At 51.1% G+C, this 19,907-nt stretch overlaps 1 protein-coding gene across 1 annotated transcript in view; it reads left to right on the forward strand.

Annotated features, from left to right (window-relative positions):
- Positions 1 to 12,417: 12,417 nt before the first annotated feature.
- The window catches only part of si:ch211-11n16.2 (zinc finger FYVE domain-containing protein 1), a 30,859-nt gene continuing 23,369 nt past the window's right edge, over positions 12,418 to 19,907 (forward strand). The window contains 2 exon segments of the mRNA XM_052044077.1: positions 12,418 to 12,876; positions 18,517 to 19,025. Coding sequence (XP_051900037.1) covers positions 12,778 to 12,876; positions 18,517 to 19,025 — 608 coding nt within the window. The 5' untranslated portion in view covers positions 12,418 to 12,777.

A 19,907-nucleotide genomic window follows, 5' to 3' on the forward strand; every position in this document is an offset into this window, starting at 1 on the left:
GTCAGGCAGCATCCATGGGGAGAGGGACAGTTAATGTTTCCAGTTGAAGGTCCCTCCACCAGGACCACTGTGACAAAGGGTCTGGGACTCTTGTTCCTCAGATCCCACCATGTGACGCCCGTGAGCCAGAATGTTCTGGGTTCGGACATCGAAGGGCAGGAGATCCAGATCCCCCGACGCTGCCCCAGGATTGAGCCTGACCCTCCGGTACTGAGGCCCCTTCTATACACTGACCCAAGGCGCACTGATAGAACACAGAACAGCACAGCAACAGGCCCTTCAGCCCACAGTGTCTGTGCTGAGCACGATGACAAAATTAAAGTAAATCCCTTCTGCCTGCACAGGATCCACATCCCGCCATCCCCTGTCTATTCACGTCTGCCTACATGCCTCTAGTGTATCTGCCTCCACCACTGATGCCCTGAACACCGCTCCCACCCTCTGGCCATACAATTACCCTGTCCCCCGACCCGGCAGTCTCCCCACTCTGCCTCCGAGCCCCCCTTGTCTCCAGCAACCTGCGCGGAGATGCGCGGGGCAAGATTTTCTACGCACAGAGTGTGGGTGGGTGTCTGGAATGGGCTGCCAGGGATGGGGGTGGAGGCAGATATGATAGAGGTGTTTAGACAGGCACATGAATTTGCAGAGAGTGGAGGGATATGGACGTTGTGTCGGCAGAAGGGATTAATTTAGTTAGACAGTTAATTACTAGTTTAATTAGTTTTCTTATGCTGTACTGTTCTGTGTTCTATAACTTACCCCTATGTTCTGACCCCTGGGTGTGACCCTTGCCCTGCACCAGCCCTTCTCCCCCTCATACCCTCCTTGGACCAGCCTCAGTCATTGGGCTAAGGTGGTGCAGCGGGTAAAGCTGCTGCCTCCCAGCTCCACACAGAGAACCGGGTTCGATCCCGACCTCCGGTGCTGTCTGTCTGTGCGTGGAGTTGGCACCTTCTCCCTGTGACCGTGTGTGGGTTTCCCCCGGGAGGGGCTCCGGTTTCCTCCCACATCCCAAAGACATGCGGGGTGGGTGGGTTAATTGGCCATTGTAAATTGCCCTCCTAGTGTGTGGGTGAGGGGTAGAATCTGGAGGGAAGGTGGTGGGGGGGAGGGATATAAAATGGGATTAGCGTGAGATTAGTGCACGTGGGTGGTTGATGGTTAGCACGGACTCAAAGGGCCCAAGGGCCTGTTCCTGTGCTGTATCTCTCTCTCTTTAGATAGGTGAACAGGAAGGGCACATTTCCTTTGGCAGTGAAGCCAATGACCAGAGTTGAGGGTGGGGAAGATTGAATTCAATTTAGTGGGGGAAAGGACAATTAAAAGACATCTGGACAGGCCCATGGATAGGAAAGGTTTAGAAGGACATGGGCCAAATGCAAGCAAATGGGACTGGCTTGGATGGGGCATCTTGGTCAGCATGGACCAGTTGGACCAAAGGGCCTGTTTCCATGGTGTAAGACTCCATGACTCTATGAATGGGATTGCTCTGGCAACTGACATAGACTTGATGGGCCAAATGGCCTCCCTATATGCCAAGAGGAACTATAGAACTGAGAACAGAACCCTAGGGCATCGGTCTGGGATCCAGAACCCCCAATGTCCGCTCAGCCCCTCTTCAAGGCTACTAGTGTTTTGGATCTTGCTGTGTATAAACCAGCCGCTGTATCTCGTCCAAGTGTGGCCATGCTTCTAAAGTGCCGCACTGGCCCCAAGGTGTGTTGGAGCATCCTGAAAGGTGCTACAGAAGTGCAGGTCTTTTGTTCTTTCTCGCCGCTAAATCCGTTCTGCCAGATTTTGACATCTTTCCAGACTCTCACACAATGGGTGAGGGCTCTTCCCTCGAAGAATGCCGCCTCTGCTTATACAGGAGGATTAATAACCTGCACTGCGCAGGCTGGTTCGTGCACTGCACCAAACATCAAATGCAAACCAGAAACACTGCAATATCAGCCTGTGTTTTACTAAGCGTCAAATACACACCAGAAACAACGTAACATCAGCCTGTGTTTTATTAAATGCCAAACGCAGACCAGAAACACAGTAACATCAGCCAGTGTTTTATTAAATGCCAAACGCAGACCAGAAACACAGTAACATCAGCCTGTGTTTTATTAAATGCCAAATGCAGACCAGAAATACTGCAATATCAACCCACGTTTTGTTAAATTCCTAAACGCATTCCAAACACAATATAACAGCGGTCGATTTCATTAAATGCCAAACGCAAATCAGAAACACTAATATCATCCTGTATATCGTTAAACACCAAAACGCAATTTAGAAACACAATAACATTGGCCTGTGTTTTACTAATGTTGAACACAGTGCAGAAATACTAACCGCAGGGTTATTTTACAAAGTTAAACGGACATGCTGTCTGTTCTGTACGGAATTTATCTGTTGTTAGGTGTTCAGTAGAATGACAGATTCCCACAGCGGGATGAGCTGATCCAGGGTGGGAGAGAGTGTCCCTGGGAGGATATGAATTTCCTTTAAGGAAGCAGGGAAGGAAGGGAGTGGGTATCTGGAGAGGGAGAGGAGAGAGATCCCTGGAAAAGGGAGGGGGGGGGGTTTGGAGAGGGGCTTTTTGAAGGTGGAGGGTGGGTCCCAGAGAGAAGGATCTCTGGAAGGGTCCTGGGGAGGAGGTGGGGGTTTGTGGGGTGGGATTCTGAGGGTGGGTTAGGGTTGGGTCCCAGGGAGACGAGAGGGGAGGTGGGGAAAGAGGGAGGGTCCCTCGGGAGTTAGGTGGGGGGAGGGGGAGGCAGGGAGATCTCCAGGAGGAGAGGGGTGGGACCTGGGGAGTGGTGGTAGTTGGGGGGGGCTGTGGAAGAGGGTCTCCCTTGGAGGAAGGGCAGGGTCTGGACAATATCAGCAGCCCTGACTCCCCAAGTCTTGGGGCGGCTCTGGCAACGCACTCTGTCTCCCCCCACACCTGTCCGAAGGTTCTCACGTCTGCTCAGATCCCCTCGATGAGGGAGGGGAAGGGTGGGGTGGGGGGGGAGGTAAGTATCTGAGGTGGGGTGTGTGGGGGAGGGAGGAAGCACCTCCCAAATCTCAGTGGGACAGGTCACCACGAGTTCCCCAGCAGGGTCTGGTCTCCCCCCCTCCCCTACCACCTCCCCCTCCCCCAGCAGATTTGGCACTGGGGACCCACCCAGAAGGTTGTTTCCGTGTGCCCTTCACAACCCCCACCCCCACCATTTGCCCCTCCTCTGGTGCCAGAGGTGGGCTTTGCCCCAAATGCATTGTTGGTCACCCCACTTCCCCTTCCCCTCCCTCACTGGGGGCTGGAGAGGGTGGGGGGGGGGGGGTAAGTGGTTAAAACTTCTTGACTATCATGTTTTTTTTAAGCTGCTCGACCAGTGAGGCAGCTGAACGGACCGACACAACTGATGAGGGGACAGGAACAGACCCACGGAGGGGTGGACAACACCAGACATCCGAATGGACAAAGATTCCATTGCAGGACAGGGACAGGAGCCTGGGATCGGCACAACATCATGGGCCGAATGGCCTACCCAGGGCTGGACTGGTCTGTGTATACAGATTTTTCAGAGTCACTGTTCCCCTGGTCCTGGCCCCTAAAGTCCACGATCTTCAGAATAACCACAAGAAATGTCAGATTTCACCACCAAGATATCTTCTGAAGCACGACTTGCACAGAGACAGTCCCTTCAACAAGACAGGAAGGTCCAACAATACCTCCCAGGTGCATTAAAAGAACAATAACCCCAGGAAGGAGGTATGAGGGGAGGTGACCAGACATTTGACTTTTAACGACAGAGGAGAGAGAGAGGCAGAGAGGTTTAGGGCAGAAATTCCAGAGATCGGGACCCAGGCAGCTGAAGGCACGGCTGCTAATTGGGAAGAGATTAAATCCAGAGGAAATTAAGAGGCTGAAGAGGGTTGTAGACCCAGCCAGCTCCATCATGGGCACAACCCTCCCCGCCACCGAGGACATCTTCGAGAGGCGGTGCCTCAGGAAGGCAGCATCCATCACTAAGGACCCTCACCACCCAGGACATGCCCTCTTCTCGTTACTACCATCGGGGAGGAGGTACAGGAGCCTGAAGACCCACACTCAATGCTTCAGGAACAGCTTCTTCCCCTCCGCCATCAGATTTCTGAACGGTCCATGAACACTACCTCGTTATTCCTCTTTTGCACTATTTATTTATTTTTGTAATTTATAGTAATTTTTTATGCCTTGCACTGTACTGCTGCCGCAGAACAACACATTTCACAACAGATATCAGTGATAATAAACCAAATTTTGGTTCTGCCTCTGGAAGCGGAGGAGCACAGAGCAAGGGGAGGGCTGGAGGGGGTCGCAGAGATTGGGAACGGGGCGAGGGCGAGAGCACGGGAGGATTTGAAAGCAGAAATGAGAATTTTAAAGTGGACGGGTCGCTGGACGAGATAGCACAGAGCAGAAGGCTGAATGGATAGTGCGAGTCAGTGAAGGGTTCTAGCTAATCTCGGATTCACAGATGGCAGAAAGGGAGGGGACAGTGGTCACGACACTGGAACAATTGCCCAGAGGGGTTCGTCAGCAGGAGAGACGAGGCAGGGGTAGAGGTGTCAACAAGTAATCCAAGTGATGCCTTGCATATGTGGTCTGAAGCTGATAGCAAGGTCAAACACACCAACCAACTATCTGATTCATCCAGATGTACCAAAAATCACTGATACATATTTTTACAGAACTTTCCTGCAGCAAATGCATATATTTCAAAGGAATTTGCAACGAAAAAAAGAGGCCATTTGGCCCATCGTGTCCATGCAAACCAAAAATAGACCAGGTCAATTTCACATTCCTGAGGTTTTTTTTAATTCTATGAAAGAAAGTATTTTCTTTTGTATAAAGAGATTAAACATTCATTGAAAGTGAATTTCCACTTTTAAGATAAGGCTACAAAGAAAGAAAAATGTGTCCGTTTTCTCTCTAATGGGAGGGGGATGGAGGGAAGGTGGGGGGTAATTTTCTGTCGGCTGAGTGTTTTTTTTTGCCGCTTGCCGGCGCCTTTAATGGCGCTGCCGTTGACAGCTATTGCCCCCGGGTGGCGCTGCCGAGCCGCAGCCCCAATCCGCTTCTCATTAAAGGAGAGCGGATCGCTGCGGCTGAGCCCTTGATCAGCTGCCCATTAACTAACACTGTAACACCAGCAGTAGCACCACACTCTGCACAGGGCTACAATATACTCCACGCCAGCCAGTCACCTTTAAGGTGAGCAGCCACTCTGCATCAAAAAGAGTTTGGAAGTGGGTGAAATCCAGAGAAGAGAAAAAAGGAAACTCTCCCTAAATAAAGAAATAATCACACACAAAAAAAATGTTGCAATAAATTTGCAGCCTGCAAAAAATGCTCCATTATTACATGGGTGCAGAAAATTATTGAGTGCAATGCACTTTGCATATATTAATTATATAAAGCCTATATTGCATGCAAGTTTTTAAAGAACTGGCAAATGCAACAAAGATCAGGGCAAATTGCAAATGCAACGCAGAAATATTGCAGATACTCACGATTTTAAAGGATTCTGAATGACTGTCGCCATTTTGATACAATAAGATACTGTAGATCACAATTGTGGTTTTAGCATTACATTTTGACCATTCAGAATATGGAACAGGGCTGCGGCCAGAAAGCAGCCAATCAGAGGCGCCCTGGTGCCTGGGGAGCGACGTCACCTGTGCGGAGGGGGCGGGGCTGCGCCTGCGCTCCTGGGGAGGGGGTAAAGGGAGAGAGAGAAAAAAAGGGGTACCCCGATGCCTGCTGGGAATTGTAGTTTGCACTGGCCCCCCCCCAGAGCCTGCTGGGAATTGTAGTTCCCAACCCCTCACTTCCCTGGAGGGAGTGCTGTCAATCACCCAAGGGGTCAGTCTCCAATTCACAATCTCAGTGCACACAGGGAACTGGGAATGTCCCCACCTCATTGACTCATTGCTCGAGCTCCCCAAAAGTTTCCAAACATTTAACCACAGCCCCCCTGAGAAGTATTTTTTGAATAGCAGATATATCTCTTTTTCTTCTCTGGAGACCGCAGATGCTGGAATCTGGAGCAACACACAATCTGCTGGAGGAAATCAGCGGGTCGAGCAGCATCGACAGTTCCTTTCCACCCACAGGTGCTGCTGGCCCTGCTGAGTTCCTGCAGCAGATCGTGTGTTGCTCTTTTTCTCTCTCTGTTGCACTTCATTCTTTCATTTGTCCGTAGGATCGCCCTCGGAAAGATGCGGCGGGGTGCCGTCTTGAACCTTGTGGTGAAGGTGCTCCCTCGGACAGGGCCATCCAAGATTTGGACCCAGTGGCTATGAAGGACCGGCGATGTATTTTCCAAGTCAGGATGACGTGCAAGTTGCGGGGGAATCTGCAAGTGGTGGTAATTCCCTGCACCTGCTTCCCTTGTCCTTCTTGCTGGCTGAGGTCATGGGTTTGTTTTGCAAAGCCTAGACCCCATTTGCCCCCCCCCCCCCCCCCCAGCTGAATAGAGAAGATCCTCTGCCCAGGGGAAGGAGTGCAGGGTAATTATCCTCAGCCTCCTGCCTGGTGTATATCCCACAATCAATGTCACTAAATCAGGTTAAATGGTCAATTATTGAAATTAGATATTCCTGGTACTTTGCTATAAACAGCCTGATTTTCATATTTATAGGCATTCCAATGGTGGCGACATTTCAAAACATCTTTGCTTTGGGTCACTTGGAAAGCACTATCCTTAATTTTTAAAAGTGCTTACAATTTCCCGGCTCTGCCTTCATAAATCCCTGTGGAGTATAATGGGATGGGTGGGGGTGGGGTGGTATGAAATTGAGGGGGTAATTTTGGTTTTGTTCCATTGGGGTACACAGCTTGGAATCTTATCAGTATACTACAGACTTTTCACACCTCCTGATAAACTCTTGCACTACCGTGGACTTGTCTCTGAATGTTTTCTTTTTGTACTAATGTCTTGTTTTGCAAAGTCTTTCTCTTTGCTGCCTTGTAGAATTTATCTTCCGTGTGTTGTCTGTGCCCATGTGCCTGTGAAGCTGCGGCAGGCAAGTTTTTCACTGTACCTGTACCTCCCCGTACTTGTGCACAGGACAATAAACTCGACTTGACTTGATTTGAACTAACCTAACTGCACCCTCTGTCCCTGTGAGGGTGTGCTCTGGCAGCCTGACCACAAGGTGGCAGGGTCACCGGAGGCATGAGTGCCCCTGGAGTTTCCCGAGCAGGTCTTTGTCCTGCCAGCAGTTGGGGCAAAGTCAAAGGGGTTCAAACCCTAAAGCTCAGAAATCCCCCCACCCTGTTACTCACCGAGATTCCACACTCTTTCCATTCTGCATCTCCCTGATTTCCCATTCCCAACGTCCGTGGTTGTGTTTCCAGCCGTCTGGAATTCCAACCCAGAGATGCTGGGATTGTTCTTGGAACAAAGAAAGTTGGGAAAGCGGTTTGGCAGAGATGGCCATGGGTCTGAGTGGTTTCAGGCAGAGCAACTGGAGGGAAACTAGTCTCGATGGTTGCAGGTCTAAAATTTGGGGGGGAAAAGATACAGCAAGGATTGAGGAGGGTAGAACCCACTACTGATGAAGGGTCTTGCAAAATTAATCAAAGACCCCACCCACCTGGGTCATCCTCTCCCCTCTCCCATCAGGCAGAAAATACAGGAGCCTGAGGGCACGTACCACCAGACTTAAGGACAGCTTCTACCCCACTGTGATAAGACTATTGAACGGTTCCCTTATACGATGAGATGGACTCTGACCTCACGATCTACCTTGTTGTGACTTTGCACCTTATTGTCTACCTGCACTGCACTTCCCTGTAGCCGTGACACTTTACTCTGTATTCTGTTATTGTTTTACCTGTGCTACCTAAATGCACTCTGTACTAACCCAGTGTAACTGCACTGTGTAATGAATTGACCTGTATGATCGGTATGCAAGACATGTTTTTCTCTGCACTTCGGTACAAGTGACAATAATAAACCAATACCAATAACCGTGTTCCTCTGTGCACGGGTGCAGCCTGACTTGCTGAGTGTTTCCATCATTTCCTGGTTTTATTTTGTAGAACAGAGAGATCTAAGGGTATAGAGCCATAGTTCTGTGTAAGTGGTGACACCAATAGACAGGGTGGTGAAGAAGGCGTTTGGTGCGCTGGCTTTCATCAGTCAGGGCACTGAGTGCAGGAGTTGGGACGTCACATTACAAACTGTACAAGTTGTCAGTGAGACCACCCTTGGAATATTGTGCACATTCCCTTTCTGCCTTCCGCAGTGACCACTCTCTCCGCGACTCCCTAGTCCACTCCTCCCCCCCCACACCCATCCCACTCCCACCCTGGGAACTTTCCACTGCTCCCACCATAGGTGCAACACCTGCCCCGACACCACCTCCATCCAGGGTCCCAAACAGTCTTTTCAGGTGAGACAGATTCACCTGCACCTCCCTTAATATCATCTGCTGCATTCAGTGCTCCAAGTGTGGCCTCCTCTACATTGGGGAGACCAAACGCAGACTAGGTGACCGTTTTGCAGAACGCCTGCGCTCCGTCCGTAACCGCGACCTGCGTCTCCCTGTTGCCGGTCACTTCACCTCCCCCTCCCACACTATCACAGATCTGTCAGTCCTCGGCCTCCTCCACTGCCAGGAGAATTCCAGGCGCAAACTGGAGGACCAGCAGCTCATTTTCCATCTTGGAACCTTGCAGCCTAACGGCACAAATACTGAATTCTCCCACTTTAGGTAATCTCCACCACCACCCCCCCCCCCCCATGCTTCTTCTCTTCTTCCCTTTCTAAGCTCTTTTTTTCCCTCTTCTTACCTTTCACCCATCCCCCAGTGGATCTGCTCTCCACTCCCCCGCACCTGCCCATCACTATCTCTTACCTGCATCTACCTATCACCACCCTGTGCCCACCCCGCCTCCCCTCTTCTGTCCACCTATCACTGCTCTGCTTTTCCCTCCTATATACTGGGCTTCCCCTTTTCCTACCTTCAGTCCTGAAGGAGGGTCCTGACCCTTGACGTTGACCGCCTGCTTTTCTCCACGGACGCGGCCTGGCCTGCTGAGTTCCTCCAGCATCGTCGTGTTTCTCATCTACGGGAAGGGTGTCACTGAGCTGGAAAGAATGCATAAAAGATTCACGAAGATGTTACCGGGACTGGAGGGCTTATTAGGAGGGGCTGGATAGTCTGGGACTGTTTTCCCTGGAGTGCAGGAGGCTGAGGGGTGACCCTATGGAGGTTTATAAAATCACAAAGGACATAACAAGGCATGCTGTACCAGTTGTCGGTGAGACCACCCTTTCCACTGCACTCAGTGTCCTGACTGATGAAGGCGTGCGTCTTTTTCCCAGGGTTGGGGAGTCTAAAACAAGAGGGCATTCGGTTCGGGTGAAAGGGGCGACCTTTTTACACAGAGGGTACGGTAGGAGCCACCAGAGGAAGCTGCAGGGGTGGGTACAATTACAACATTCAACAGACAGGTGCAGGGACAGAAAAGGTTTAGACAAATGGGACCAGTTCAGATAGACATCTTGGTCGGCATGGACGAGCTGGGCCAAAGGGCCTGCTTCCGCACTGTATGACTCTATGGATCTGTAGGGAGAGGGACGGCGGGATGGAGTCAGGCACTGTTTTCGAAAGGGAACGAGATAAGCAGAGGGAAGAGAAAGAGCAGAGGAATTGGACTGACAAATGGACACCAAAGAGGTGAACAAGATGATAAGGGGCACAGATCAAGTGGACAGTCAGAGACTTTTTCCCAGGGTGACAATGGCTAACACGAGGGGACATAATTTCAAAGTGATTGGAGGAAGGTATAAGGGGGATGTCAGGTGTAAGTTTTTTACACAGGGTGGTGGGTGCGAGGAACACACTGCCGCCAGAGGTTGTGGGGGCAGATACATTAGGGACATTTAAGAGACTCTTAGATAGACACATGAATCATAGAGAAATGGAGGGCTATTTGGGAGGGAAGGGTCAGGTAGATCTTAGAGCAGGGTAGAATGTCGGCACAACATTGTGGGCTGAAGGGCCTGTACTGTGCTGTAGTGTTCTATGTTCTAAAATGTTCTCCTAGGAGCCAGGAAAGACTCAATGAGCTGAATGGCCCGCAGTTCTGGGGTTCTATACACCGCTCCACCTTTAAAGCTAGTCACCTTGGCTCAGCTTTTAGTCACGTCTCTAATACCTCGCCTCTTGTTGTTAAACTTAACTTTGTAGTGTCTCGTTAGACATTAACGGTGCTATTGATTGCAGGCTGGTCCAGGCTGTCCCTGGGATCAGGACTGAACGATAATGGATGGACATTACAGATCTGACCATGTGGGCCCATCCTGTCCTGAAACATTCCTCGCATGGTCTGAATGTCTTGTCCCCGGCCTTCTTCAGTTCCCACGTGTGTGAGCCCTGCTCTCACTTCCCAGTCTCAAGTTCAACTCGAGAGAGTTGGCACAAGACTCCACACTGACTCTCAGCTGCAGGGCCGAGGGAGTGCCACACTGCAGGAGGTGCTGCCTTTCAGAAGAGATGTTAAGTTCAGACCCGCTCTCTCTGGGGTAAGTGCAGATGAGAATCTCTGGTTTCACAATCTCACCAATCGAATGTTGTTGCTGACATCTTGCTGAACACATTTCGGCATTCACGGTGTGTTTACATAGAAAGTACGTCATACACAACAGGTCAGGCAGCATACATGGAGGAAGGAAACAGCTGGTGCATTTAGAGTCATACAGCATGGAAACAGGCCCTACAGCCCAACGCATCCACGCAGACCAAGATGCCCCTCTCAAGTAGTCCCGTTTGCCTGCGTTTGGCCTGTATGCCACTGAACCTTTCCCATCCTCGACTTCCTTACCACAGTCAGTGCGAATCGGTAATAACATCTCCTCCTCACTGACAATCAACACAGGTGCACCTCAAGGATGCGTGCTTAGCCCACTGCTCTACTCTCCCTACCCTCATGACTGTGTGGCTAGGCACAGCTCAAATGCCATCCATAAATTCACAGTGACACCACTGTTGTTGGCAGAATCTCAGATGGCGGTGAGGAGGCGTACAGGAGTGAGATAGATCGGCTGGTTGAGTGGCCTCGCAACAACAACCTCACACTCAACGTCAGGAAGACCAAGGAATTGATTGTGGACGTCAGGAAGGGGAAGTCAGGAGAACACACGCCAGTCCTCATTGAGGGGTCAGTGTGGAAAGGGTGAGCAGCTTCAAGTTCCTGGGCGTCAACATCTCAGAGGATCTATCCTGGGCCCAACACATTGATGCAATCACAAAGAAGGCATGCCAGCGACTCTACTTCAGTAGGAGTTTGAGGAGATTCGGTATGCCACCAAATACTCTTGCAAATTTCTATAGATGTACGGTGGAGAGCATTCTGACTGGTTACATCACCGCCTGGTATGGAGGCTCCAATGCACAGGATTGCAAGAGGCTGCAAAGGGTTGCAGACTCAGCCAGCTCCATCACGGTCACAACCCTCCCCACCATCGAGGACATCTTCAAGAGGCGGTGCCTCAAGAAGGCAGCATCCATCACCAAGGACCCTCACCATCCAGGACATGCCCTCTTCACGTTACTACCATCAGGGAGGAGGTACAGGAGCCTGAAGACCCACACTCAATGATTCAGGAACAGCTTCTTCCCCTCCACCATCAGATTTCTGATCAGTCCATGAACCCATGAACACTACCTCGTTATTCCTCTTTTGCACTATTTATTTATTTATTTCTGTAATTTATAGTAATTTTATGTCTTGCACTGTACTGCTACCACAAAACAACACATTTCACAACATATATCAGTGACAATAAATTGATTCTGATCCATGTACCTGTCCAACTGTCTTTTAAACGTTGTTATTGTACCTGCCTCAACCACTTCCTCTGGAAGCTCGTTCCATACACCCACCTCCCTCTGTGCAAAGAAGCTGCCCCCCCAGGTCCCTATGAAATCTTTCCCCTCTCACTTTAAACCTATGCCCTCTAGTTCTTGATTCCCTAACCCTGGGAAAAAGACTGAGTGCATTCACCCTCTCTATGCCCCTCCTGATTTTATACACCTCTATAAGATCACCTCTCAGTCCCTTACGCACCAAGGAATAAAGTCCTAGCCTGCCCAACCCTCTCTCTATAACCCAGGGGCAGCATCTTCCTAAATCTCCTCTGCACCCCTTCCAAGTTACCCACTGCCCTTCCCAATCTCAGGATATTCCTTACAGCTAGAGAATAACGCGTGGCTTTCATAAGGCCCTGCAAACTATGGTTTTACCAATAAAAAAAGTCCCCCTGACGTAAAACGTAAACTGCTTCTCTATCCACAGACGCTGCCCGACCTGCTGAGTGTTTAGAGCATTTTTTCTGTTTTGGTTTCAGATTTCCTGCATCTGCAGTTTTTTTTAAGTCTGATTTGATTTGTAAACAGAACAAATGCACAGTCTCCCAGCAGCCGGGGCTCATGTCTTACTGGGCCAGATTACGGAGAAATAATTTTGGAGCAGATTTCCTCAATTAGACTTCTCCAGGCGCTCGTCAGCCTCGGGGGACGTGAGGATCAGGCGGCGATATCTCCCGGTCATATGACCCAGTGAGCCCGGCTGATTTGCTGGAGATTTTGGTTTTTACTTCATGTATCCGAGGGAGAGAGGTGTCGGATGTGTCGCTCACCAAGTGCTGGCGAGGTTACGCGGGGCAGACATCATGCAGAGGGCTTTAAGATAAAAGGGCGTGCCGTCCGGAAAACAAAACACCCCTTCCTCCCGGTGCGGGGAAGATGTCCTCGTCGCTGCCCGAGGAAATGGGGGAGCTGCACAACGATCCGCAGAAGAGGAGCAAAAGTTTCCTGCTGGTGGGCGAGAATGAGGTGCTGCAGGTACATTACATCGTCATTGACATGGAAGTGAGGGCTTGGGGGCCGCCGGCCCGGCGTCGCTGGGGGACGCGGGCAAATGTTGCAATTGCCACTGTTGTATCCCTGTACCTCGCTACATTGTATCCAGGGGTGGCAGCTCCGGATACAATGTAGCCACTTGGCCACATCGAGGGAGCAGGATTTTCCCCTCTCCCACTCCGGGCCTCGGTAACCCGGCTTCCTGGTTAACCCTGGCTTCCTAGGGTGGTTTGTGGTCGAGGTTTCATTGGTCTGGCGCCCGGTTAAAGGGGGTTTCTTTGGCTGCGGTGAGATATCCGCAGCGTTGACCCACCGCGTAGTGTTGTGAGTGACTCGGCGGAGAAACGGGGACAGTTGTAACTGGGAACCTGTTTCGGGACGATCGATGGACGGTGCGGTGGCGCCGCTGCCTGACAGCTGCGGGTTCGAGCCGGACCTCCGGCGCTGTCTGTGCGGAGTTTGCGCCTTCTCCCTGTGACCGTGTGGGTTTCCCCCGGGTGCTCCCCAAAGGGGTTAATTGCCCCCCCCCCCCCGCCTGTAGATGAGTGGTAGTTCACGGAAAAAATTAGTGGGGACTGGGATTGCTTTGTGAGCCAGCACCGGTTCAGGGGCCGAATGGCCTCTGTCTGCAGTAATATGGGAATAAAGAGGTTAACTGTCGACATCCAGCCCTCATTCCGTTGTGCCTTCGCTGTAACCTGACCCCTGGGGCAGAAGGCCGACTATTGCCTCACCTCACCCTGCACTCACAGCGTGCTGCATTGTCAGAGGCCTGAATGTTAACCAGGCCACCCTCCCGGGGTGAATCACAGCACAGGAGGAGGCCAGTCAGTACAAGCTGTGCATGAAGCCTCCTCCCCCCAACCATTCCCTCCCCCACTGGCACACAATGGCTGCAGAGCATCATCTATACGATGCCCAGCAGTTACTCACCCAGGTTACTCTGACAGGGGAATGCCACCACCAGCAGGTTCCCCACCCCCCCAATGTCACACACCATCCCTATGCAGAAATATATCGCCACTCCTTTACTGGGTCTAAATCCTGGGACCCCTCCCCCCAGTGGGAGCACCTTCACCATGTGGGCTGCAATAGTTGAAGGGGGGCGTATCCCCCCCAGGCAGGGGTGGGTGAGAAACGCTGGTCTTCCCAGTGATGGCTGAATCTCAGAAAAATGAATAATCTCTCTCTCCCTCTTGCACTCTCTCTCCCTCTTGCACTCTCTCTCCCTCTTGCACTCTCTCTCCCTCTTGCACTCTCTCTCCCTCTTGCACTCTCTCTCCCTCTTGCACTCTCTCTCCCTTATCCTCGTTTCCCCTTCACACTGCAAATCCATTCACACACGTATCCCACTCCCTGCTGAACTCTGCAGTCGGACCAGTCCCTCCTCCCCATCCAGATCCCAACCATTTTCTGAATTTAAAACAATTCTCACTCTCAGGCCTTTCTGCCAATCACCTTCACTCTCTGTCCCTGGTTTCTGACCTCTCCACCAATGGAAACAGTTCTTTCCCATCCAACCTGTCTGTACTCTGTGATTTTTAAATACCTGGATCAAATCTCGCACCCTGCTCTGCTCCAAGGAGAACAACCCTCTCTGTTACTTCAGATTAGTTTATTGTCCGGTAAACCAGGGTGCAGTGAAATCCCTTGCCTGTGTGAAGCCCACAGTGCACATGGCAATGATAAGTACAGTGAGCACTAAACAGCAGAACGGTGCAAAGATAAAAGTGCAGTCTGAAATAGTGCAGAAAGAAATAAAAACTTTCATGTTAGGACATGCAGTTACGGTGAGGGGGGAAAGTTCAAAGGAGATTGTCCGCGGCAAGTTTTTTTTTTACACAGAGTGGTGGGTGTCTGGAATGTGCTGCCTGGGGTGGTGGTGGAGGCAGATACGATAGAGGCTCTTAGACGGGCACATGAATGTGCGGGGAATGGCAGGATATGAACATTGTGTAGGCAGCAGGGATTAGTTTAGTTAGACATTTAATTACTATTGGCACAACGTTGTGGGCCAAAGGGCCTGTTCATGTGCTGTACTGTTGTACGTTAGTTGAACACAATTTGCTTTTAATTGCTGATTGGTTCTAGAATTGTTTCCACCACCAAGATTAAACTGGTCTGTGGTTACTGGATTCACCCCTACATTGTTTTTGTTTATTAAGGGTGTAATATTTGCAGTTTCCCAGTCCTCGGGCAACACCAGGGAATCTCTTAAATGTCTGGGAGATTACAGCCAAGGCACCGGCAATTTGCTCCCTCCCTGCTCCCCCCCCAGTTCCTGTGAGAATCGGGTGAATTTCCAGCCCCTCTGCCTCATCAGACTGAGCCCATTCACGTCAGAATTACACCTGCCTTTGCAGTTGGTGAAAACTGATGTAAACCACTCATTCACTGGTGTAACACACCTCGACCATCCTCTGTCCCTCCATGTGTGAGTTTTATTTTCGATCTTTGATCAGTCTCATCTCTTCTCTCGGAACCCTTTCCCTGTTAAATGCCTAAAGAATAATTGACTTTGGTTTTTTTTCTCTCCCCCCCCCAATGCCTTTCATTTCCATTCCTTCCACTCCAGATTTGCAGTGAGCAGGCTGGTCCTCGCTGTGTTCACAACCTAGCACTAATTGTATGCTCTGTTATCTCAGATGTAAAAGATCCAACAGTGTTGTTTACCAGAACAAAAGGAATCCACTTGGTATTCAGATCAACGTTTAGACATTGATTTTTGACATTTATTTGACACCATGTACTGATTGGCTGATAGCTTCCTACATAAGCGTAGGAGATTGGATGCAAGCTGACTTGGGGGCATGCTGGAGGTGCTATAGAAATGCACAACTGTCAGAACAGCAAAGAGAGTTCTGTCCTGGTCTTGGCTGCATTCGTACTTGCAGATTAATTCCCACCCTCCCTCCGCCTTTTTCTTTATTCAAGGGATATGGGCTTTGCAATTGCCCATCTCCAGTTGCCCCTGAGAAGGTGGTGGTGAGCTGCCTTCTTAAACTGCTGCAGTTCTTGAGGTGTGGGTGTACCCACAACGCTGTTAGCGAGGGACTTCCAGGCCCTTGACCCAGGAATGGCGATATATTTCCAACAGGACGGTGTGGGGCTCGGAGGGCAACTCCCAGTGAGTGGTGGTCCCCGTGCTATTGGTGCCCTTGTCCTCCTAGCTAGTAGAGGTGATGGGTTTGGAAGGTGCTGTCCAAGGAGTCTTGGTGACTTGCTGCAATGCATCCTGTAGATGGTACACACTGTGTGTCGGTGGTGGGGTGAGTGAATGGTGGTGGATGGGGTGCCCAGCGGGTGGGCTGTTATGTCCTGGGTGGTGTCGAGCTTTTTGAGTGTTTGAAGCTGCACTCACCCAGTGGAGGTGCTTGGGGCTAGAGATGGAGGAAGTGCTGGCCTCTTTAATAAGAGTCATAGAGCAATACAGCACAGATACAGGCCCTTCAGCCCAACCAGTCCATGCCGACCACGGTGCCCACCCAGCTAGTCCCAATTTCCTGCGTTCGGCCCATATCCCTCCAAGCCCTGCCCCTCCATGTACCTCCATGCTTCTTAAATGATACCGTTGTACCTGCCTCACCCACTTCCTCTGGCAGCTCGTCCCATATACTCACCACCCTCTGCGTGGAAAAAGTTGCCCCTCAGGTCCCTTTGAAATCTTTCCCGTCTCACGCTAAACCTATGACTTCTAGTTTCTAGTCTCACCCAACCTGAGGGGGAAAAAGCCAGCATGCATTCACCCTCATAATTTTGTATACCTCTGTAAGATCTCCCCTCATTCACCTGCACTCCATGGAATGAAGTCCTAATCTATTCAACCTTTCCCTATAACTCAGGTCCTCAAGTCCCAGCAACATCCTTGTAAATTTTCTCTGCACTCTTTCGTACTCAACCTAGTGCCACGCCAGGGCCTCGCCTTGGATGTTAATCCTGTGCAGTGTCGATCAAGCAGGAAAACAGGAGGTTTGTTCAAACCAACCTTCTCCCTTTTGCTTATCTCTGAAGGGAAGGGCATATCCTACCCCTCTGTAAGGCCACACCACTCTAAGTGACGTGGCTCCCTTCTTCTGTTGCTGGGACATCTGAGTTTACCCATGGGGGGGGGGGGGTTGGTGGGTGAGGAAAGGTCAATGAGTTGGTCCAGGATTTGCAGTGTGAAGCCCCTGTGGTGTGGCAGAGGAGTCCTCTCACTGTTCCATTGTGTGCCTGAGACTTGGCCTCCCATTTTCCCTTAGTAGGGGCAGTGTTACTGGAGGATAATGGGGAAGGGTGAGGACAATCCCTTTTGAAAATTCTGGACTCCTACCCAAACCTGACTGCCCAGGATGGAGGCCCATCTAAAAATATTCGCATCCACGGCCAAAGAAACTTGTTTTTCTTTCTGGAGGAACTCAGTGGGTCACCTACACGGGGAAATGGACAGTTGACATGTTGGATCGAGATGTTTCGGGTCCAGATGAAGGGTCTCGACCTGAAATGCTGACTGCCCATTTCCCCCAATAGATGCTGCCTGACCTGCTGAGTTCTTCCAAGAGTTTGATCCAGAGGTTCCAGCATCTGTGTTCTCTTGTGTCTCCTGGTGTTAATTTTCTTCCTAGTCCACTCACTGCCACGACACAGGGCAACACGGTGGCTTTGTACACAGCAAGCTCCCATGGACCAAATCGTGGTGAGGCAGGTCTGGAGACACCAGGGGTAATCTGGTTTAAAGTGGCATAGATAGGGTGAATGCACACAGTCCTCTTCCCAGGGATGGGGAATCAAGAACTAGAGGGCAGAGGTTTAAGCTGAGAGGGGAGAGATTTAATAGGAACCTGAGGGGCAACTTTTTCACCCAGAGGGTCGTCCGTATATGGAGCGAAGTGCTTGAGGCATGTACACTAACAGCATTTAAAAGACAGGTCTGTGGATAGGGAAAGGTTTAGAAGGATATGGGTCGATGGGACTAGCTTGGATGGGAAAAACAAAGGACTGCAGATGCTGGACTCTAGATGAGAAACACGATGATGCTGGAGGAACTCAGCAGGCCAGGCAGCGTCCGTGGAGAAAAGCAGGCAGTCAACGTTTCGGGTCAGGACCCTTCTTCAGGACTGAACAAGATTTCTTCCCACATTCCAAAGACATACAGGTTAGGAAGTTGTGGGCATGCTATGTTGGCGCCAGAAGTGTGGCGACACTAGTGGGCTGCCCCCAGAACACTGTGCAAAAGATGCATTTCACTGTGTGTTTCAATTTACAAGTGACTAATAAAGAAATCTTATTATCCTATTAAGATAAGAAAGGGGGAAGCCCAATATATAGGAGTGTGTATATATATATATTTTTTCCACAGATGCTGCCTAGCTTGGCTTGGATGGGAATCTTGGTCAGTATGGACCAGTTGGGCCGAAGGGCCTGTTTCCGTGCTCTATGATGGGGGTGGGGAGGGGTGCAGATGGGGACCGGGTTTAAGATGTAACGTGGAAGGCTGCACCTCTGACAGTGCGGCACTGCTTCAGCCAGGATGTTGTGGGACGTCCCCTAACCGCAACCTCCTGAGGCAGAGGTGGGGGTGCTGCCCCCCACGGCCGGACCGGGCACTCTGTGCACAGACTAACGCTTCTCGTCCTCGGGCAGGTGGCGGACGAGGAGAGCTTCCTGGAGCGACTGGGGACCACGGCGGGACAGACGGTAAAGGTGCTCTCCATCTTCGGCAACACTGGTGACGGCAAGTCCCACACCCTGAATGCCACCTTCTTCGCGGGCCGGCGGGTCTTCGGCACCTCAGACAGCCAGAGCTCCTGCACTGTGGGGGTGTGGGCGGCCCTCGACCCCTCGCTCTCCCTCATCCTGCTCGACACCGAGGGCCTGCTGGGGGCCACCACCAGGCAGAACCAGCGGATGCGGCTGCTGCTGAAGATTCTGGCCGTCTCCGACGTGGTGGTCTACCGCACCCGCGCTGAGCGCCTCCACAACGACCTCTTCGGCTTCCTGGGCGGTGCCTCGCAGGCCTTTCTCAGGCACTTCGCCGGTGAGCTCAGGGCCTTGTCCAGCCGCTGTGGTCTGGAGCTGCCCCTGTCCAGCCTCGGCCCTGCTGTGGTCATCTTCCACGAGACCATCAACACCACGTTACTGGGCAGCGGTGAGTCCGGCACTGCCTCTGGTCTATCTGCTGGTGGTTGGGGTGGAGAATCACTCTCCCTCCCCTCCCTCACCCCCTCTGTCTCTCTCTTTCCCTCCCTCCCCTCTTTCCCCCACAACTCTTTTCACGCACCCCCCCCCTCCCCCCCCGTGACCAGGGTTCATCCCCGACCTCTGCTGTCTGTGTGGTCTGCTCTGCCATTCAATCATGGCTGATTTTTTTTTTGTTCAACCCCATTCTCCTGCCTTCTCCCCATAACCCTTAACCCCCTCACCAATCAAGAACCTATCAACCTCTGCCTTAAATACACCCAATGACTTGGCATCTACAACCATCTGTCGCAATGAATTCCACAGATTCACCACCCTTTGGCTGAAGAAATTCCTCCTCGTCTCAGTTCTAAAGGGACGTCCCTTTATTCTGAGGCTGTGTCCTTGGATCCTAGACTCTCCCACTGATGGAAACAAGCTCTCCACGTCCGCTCTATCCAAACCTCTCAGTATTCGGTAGGGTTCAATGAGATCTCCCCTCTCATCCTTCTGAACTCCATGGAGTACAGGCCCAAACACTCCTCATAGGTTAAGCCTTTCATTCATTCCTGGGATCATTCTTATGAACCTCCTCTGGACCAGCACAACTTGGTCAGCATGGATGAGATGGGCTGAAGGTCCTGTTTCTGTTGTGTAACTCTGACTCTATTATCAAATTGTTTGTGGGATCTTGCTGTGTGCATATTGGCAGCCACATTTCCTGCTTGTAGCAATGGCTATACTCCCAAAGTTTTCATTGGCTGTTAGGTGTCTTGGGAGGTCCTGAAAGGGATGTGGAAGGCACTGCAGAAATGCAAGCCCGCCTCTGTCAATTAACCCATCAAAGTGTGCCGCTG

This window comes from Pristis pectinata, chromosome 35 (assembly GCF_009764475.1).
Source record: "Pristis pectinata isolate sPriPec2 chromosome 35, sPriPec2.1.pri, whole genome shotgun sequence".
In the NCBI taxonomy this organism is placed as follows: domain Eukaryota; kingdom Metazoa; phylum Chordata; class Chondrichthyes; order Rhinopristiformes; family Pristidae; genus Pristis; species Pristis pectinata.